At 33.5% G+C, this 5,000-nt stretch overlaps 1 protein-coding gene across 1 annotated transcript in view; it reads right to left on the minus strand.

Annotated features, from left to right (window-relative positions):
* Nucleotides 1-1,676: 1,676 nt before the first annotated feature.
* The window catches only part of LOC119579469, a 76,207-nt gene continuing 72,883 nt past the window's right edge, over nucleotides 1,677-5,000 (minus strand). The window contains exons 4-6 of the mRNA XM_037927306.1: nucleotides 4,623-4,729; nucleotides 4,115-4,243; nucleotides 1,677-3,765 (exon numbers count right to left, since the gene is read on the minus strand). Coding sequence (XP_037783234.1) covers nucleotides 3,648-3,765; nucleotides 4,115-4,243; nucleotides 4,623-4,729 — 354 coding nt within the window. The 3' untranslated portion in view covers nucleotides 1,677-3,647. The remainder of the gene's footprint in view (nucleotides 3,766-4,114; nucleotides 4,244-4,622; nucleotides 4,730-5,000) is intronic.

Consider the following 5,000-nt stretch of genomic DNA (forward strand, 5'->3'; position numbering starts at 1 on the left):
ATAAATATAAATATAATATATATATATATATATATATATATATATATATATATATCATCATCATCAATAACAGTATGCTCATGTTTGAGCAGCCGTGACCTCTCCACCATCCTTCGCCACTCAACTCGATCTTGCGCTTTTCTTTCCACTTGTACCATCGACAACCCGCAAATATCTTTGATGTTGTCGCTCAGTCTTGTCTTCGGTTTGCCTCTTCCTCTGTTTATATATGTTTATATATATATATATATATATATATATATATATATATATATATATATATATAATAGTTGTTGTTTTAGATTTATTTATTCATTTATTTATTTACTTTGTGTGTTAATCTCTCATCATTTTTTTAAAGATTATGGTAATTAATATTTAGATTTCTGTGTGTCGTGATCTATATTTAGTCAATGATTTGTAAGGAATATCTTATCTATGTTAAGTTCACAACATACATACATACTTCTATCATCATCATCATTTAACGGTAGGTTCATGTCTGAGCCGCGTGGTCACAGCATGATACTCAATTGCAGTTTTCACGTTGTGATGCTCTTGGAGTGAGTACGTGGTAGGGTCCCCAGTTCCTTTCCATGGAGAGTGCCGGTGTTACCTTTTTAGGTAATCATTCTCTCTTATTTTATCCGGGCTTGGGACCAGCACTGACTTGAGCTGGCTTGGCCATCCAGTGGCTAGGCAGGCAATCGAGGTGAAGTTCCTTGCCCAAGGGAAACAACGCGGCGGTCGGTGACTCGAACCCTCGAACTCAGATTGCCGTCGTGACAGTCTTGAGTCCGACGCTCTAACCATTCGGCCACCGCGGCCCCATATGTATATATATATATATATATATATATATATATATATATATATATTTTATATATATATATATATATGCATATATACATATATACATATATACGTATATACATATGTATATGTATATATTTGTATCTATGTATATATATATATATATATATATATATATATATATATATATATATATATATATATATAATTTAGTTAAGAAATAAAAGACAGGAAAAAGAATTACAAAGAATTATTGGATTCCCGTTGGTTTATTTCAAGATGAAAAATAATTTCTTTTTTTTAACTTCATCTTCACCATCTAACTACAAAAAGGAAAAAAAATGCACACGAATTTTCATTTTGATTAAAAACTACCATCTTCATTCAGAAGTTAAAGATAAAGACTCTTAAATTAGATGTAAGTAATGAGAAATATGCCAATATAAATTGACATATATAAATAAACAAACAAAAAAATTCTCACGTTGACACACTAGACACAAAAAACACATATTTTAACAGGAAGTATATTTCGTAAGAGTAACTGATTCACAAAAATAATATATATATATATATATATATATATATATATATATATATATATATATATATATATATATATATATATATATATATATATATATATATATATATATATATATATATTATATATATATATATATATATATATATATATATATATATTCTTTGCGAAACAACTACTCACAAGTAAACCCTTGATTCAGTGCAGTTCAGTTCATCAAAATATAATATTCTTAACATAGTGGTATTAATGGTGATTCATCATGAATGCAATTATATCATACATTTTTTTTCTCTATTCCCTTCTTCCTTCTAGTTGTTTTTTATCACTGATAAATAACAAATTCCAATGCAGATAACGGAGAAAGGTTGAACCACTATAGCGAGCTCTAAGACAAGCTTGTAAATCAAGATAAAACATCTAGGGCCTGTTAATTGACACACAGATAAGAAGAAAGATAACTCGTTCACCTAAGACAACATATAAAATATAACAAAAATGAATACACGTTAAATTCTAATAAAAAAGCACCTACCCCACTGCCTTTCATCTCCGTCAATGGAATACTAAAGTTATTCCTAAATATTCGTTAACAGAAAACGTAAGATTTTTTTCCCTTTAATTTGGGGTCTTAATTGTAAAGGAAACCTTGAATCTTTCGTAAATCACGGAAAATGCATTTATTTTCCTTACATAGCAAATCTGAAAGTACATGATTTTAATATTAGATAAAACGAGCGCTTATTTATAACATCAGCATCAAACGGAGTGAAAAAATCGTGTATCATGAATGACATGCCACTCTTTGTGAATAAATGTAAAATCTGCTTATTACAAATATTAGCTATTGGTATTTTTTTTACACTGCATCTCAGTAAATTGTTACATTTCTTTTCAAAAGTGGTTATTGAACCGAATATGTGTATAGTGACACAATTGTATGTATCATTGTAGAAAGCATTGTTGCTGAGGGAGAATTTACCTGAAAATGTGATTTGAAGGTCTTATACATTTCATTTCAAAACTAAGTAAATGCAGATTTTCAAGTGATCCTTACTTTTAAGAAGCATAAATAATTTAAATATGTTTACCCTTTAAATGGCTGTCATTCCGCTTTCTGTAATATATACATTACCACATTTTCAGTTGAAAAAGTAGGGGTAACAAAATTATTTCCCGCTAACCACATAAACCATGGACAGTGATTCTTGCTCACTGAGTATAGACTGATAGGATTTATTATTCTAATAATTCTAATAAATTTGACGTAAAATGTAAATCACAACACAAAATATGGTGTTAAGAGCCTCTTTGTAAACATATAAAAATCATTTGAATTGGTAACAATCCAAAACAGATTTATTTTCTCATCAAAGGAAAAATATTCCTCGTAAATAGACCGAATTTTAAAAATGCATTGGTTGATGCAGTGCTTCCTCACTTTTCTTCATTTAGGTAATGTTTTTTTCGATTATTTTTTGTTGACAGAGGCAAGATGTTTCTGCTTTTATATATATTTGTGTGAGAGAGAGAGGGAGAGAATATATTTAATATACACTTTCCTTACAACACATGATTCTCTCTCTCTCTCTCTCTCACTCATTCTCTCTCTCTCTCTCTCTCTCTCTCTCTCATTCACTCACTCTCTCTCTCTCTCACTCACTCACTCTCTCTCTCTCTCTCTCTCCCACTCTCTCTCACATTTGGTTGTTTTATCCTTTCCTATTTTCAGTATTACTATTACTCTGTCAGCTTCATTTCTTATCTATGATTTTATTTTTCTTGTCCGATTGTTAAGGACATATACAACCTTATACCCTATTTTATCATCTATTTTTTCTTTCTTTCCACTCTTCTTAATCCCATTTATTTTGTACTGTTAATGGCATTATTCTCTCTCTCTCTCTCTCTTTCTCTTCGTTTCCCCTCCTCTTTTCCTTCTTCTTGTCTCTTCCTCTTCTCTCTCTTTCTCTCCTCTTATTCCGTCTTCGCTATACAATTAACGGCATTTCATTTTTCTGTCTTCCTCTCTCCCATTCTGTCCTCTTCTAATTCTCTATGTCTCCTTCTGTCCTCTTCTCTCTTTCTGTGTCCTCTCTCCTCTTGTCTCCTTCTCTCCCTTTCTATATCCTTCTCTCTCTTTCTATCTCCTTCTCTCTCTTCCTGTCTCTTCCTCTCTCTCCCTGCCTCCTCTCTCTTTCCATCTCCTTCTCTCGCTTTCCATCTCCTTCTTTCTCTCCCTTTCCACCACTTTCCCTCCCTTTCTGCCTCCTCTCCTCCGTTGCCCCGTTTACCTCCTGCTGATGGTATAGCGCTCTCTCTCTCTGCGTCTGGGGCACCTGTGTTTCTTTAGCAGGAAAGGCCCATACTCACACGTAGGAGTAGTGCATTCTCCGTTAGAAATGCATCTGTAGGGGCGAAGAAAGGGGGAATGAGTATCTAAATTTATTTTTTTAAAATTTATGTTTTATTGTCATTATTGCTATATTTATTACTGTCATGTTATCGTGTATCATTATTACGGTTGTTATCATATTCACAATGAACAACAGTTTAAGAATACCATCACCAACAACAATAACACCAACAAAAACAGCACCCCCCAAAAAAAAAAAAAAAAAAAAAAAAAAAAAAAAAAAAAAAAAACTTCTAACAACACCAACAAAAACAACAATACCCCCACTCCCCCCAAAAAAAAACAAACAAAAAAAACAGCAACCCCCCCCCTCCCCCGCAACAATACCACCACCAACTTACTCTGTTTCGGAAGATGAGAAAAATCGCTTTCCTTTCTTGTAGCGCTTACACCGGGGATTCCCTTCCGTGCAGATGCAAGTGCAGCGCCCTCCCACCGGGGTTGATGTGAAGTGCTTGGGGCAGTTGCACCTGCGGGAGGAAGTGGGGGAGATGCATTTTATTGTCGTTATTATTATCGTGATGATGATGGTGCTTATTATTATTATTATTGTTATTATTATTATTATTATCATCATTATTATTATATTATTGTTGTTGTTGCTCTTGTTGTTATTTTTAGTTATTATTGTTATCATTATCATTATCATCACCATCACCATCATCATCATCATCATTATTTTACCACAACTCTCACTATCATTATTATTATTACCATCATCATTAAAACTATCAACATCACCACTATCGTCATTACATTTTTATTTTTTTTTTTACAGCTGCCATTATAAGTTAACAATCATTATGAAACAAACATTATCATATATCACCAACAAGAAGACAAACTCACAACACAGGGGGTTCGGAAATGGTGGTCTCATTTGGCTTGCACATGCAACGGGTGTGGTTGCTGAAAGTCATCTTTTGCACGCCCGCACGCCCGTCGCCGCTGCTCGTCTGAGAAAAGAAACTCCGGTTAGTGATCGTCGAGGAAGTGGGAAGGAGGGTCGAAGATATGAACTTGAAGGGTGCCACTGTGGGAGGATTATTGACATGTGTATATGTATATGTATGTGTATGTATGAATGGAAATAGAGAGAATGATTACCAAAAAGGTACCACCGGCACTCTCCGTGGAAAGGAACTGGAGACCCTACCACGTACTCACTCCAAGCGCATCACAACATGAAAACTACAATTAAGTATCATGCTGTGACCACGGCGGCTC

Source organism: Penaeus monodon, chromosome 12 (assembly GCF_015228065.2).
Source record: "Penaeus monodon isolate SGIC_2016 chromosome 12, NSTDA_Pmon_1, whole genome shotgun sequence".
NCBI classification, from domain to species: Eukaryota; Metazoa; Arthropoda; class Malacostraca; order Decapoda; family Penaeidae; genus Penaeus; species Penaeus monodon.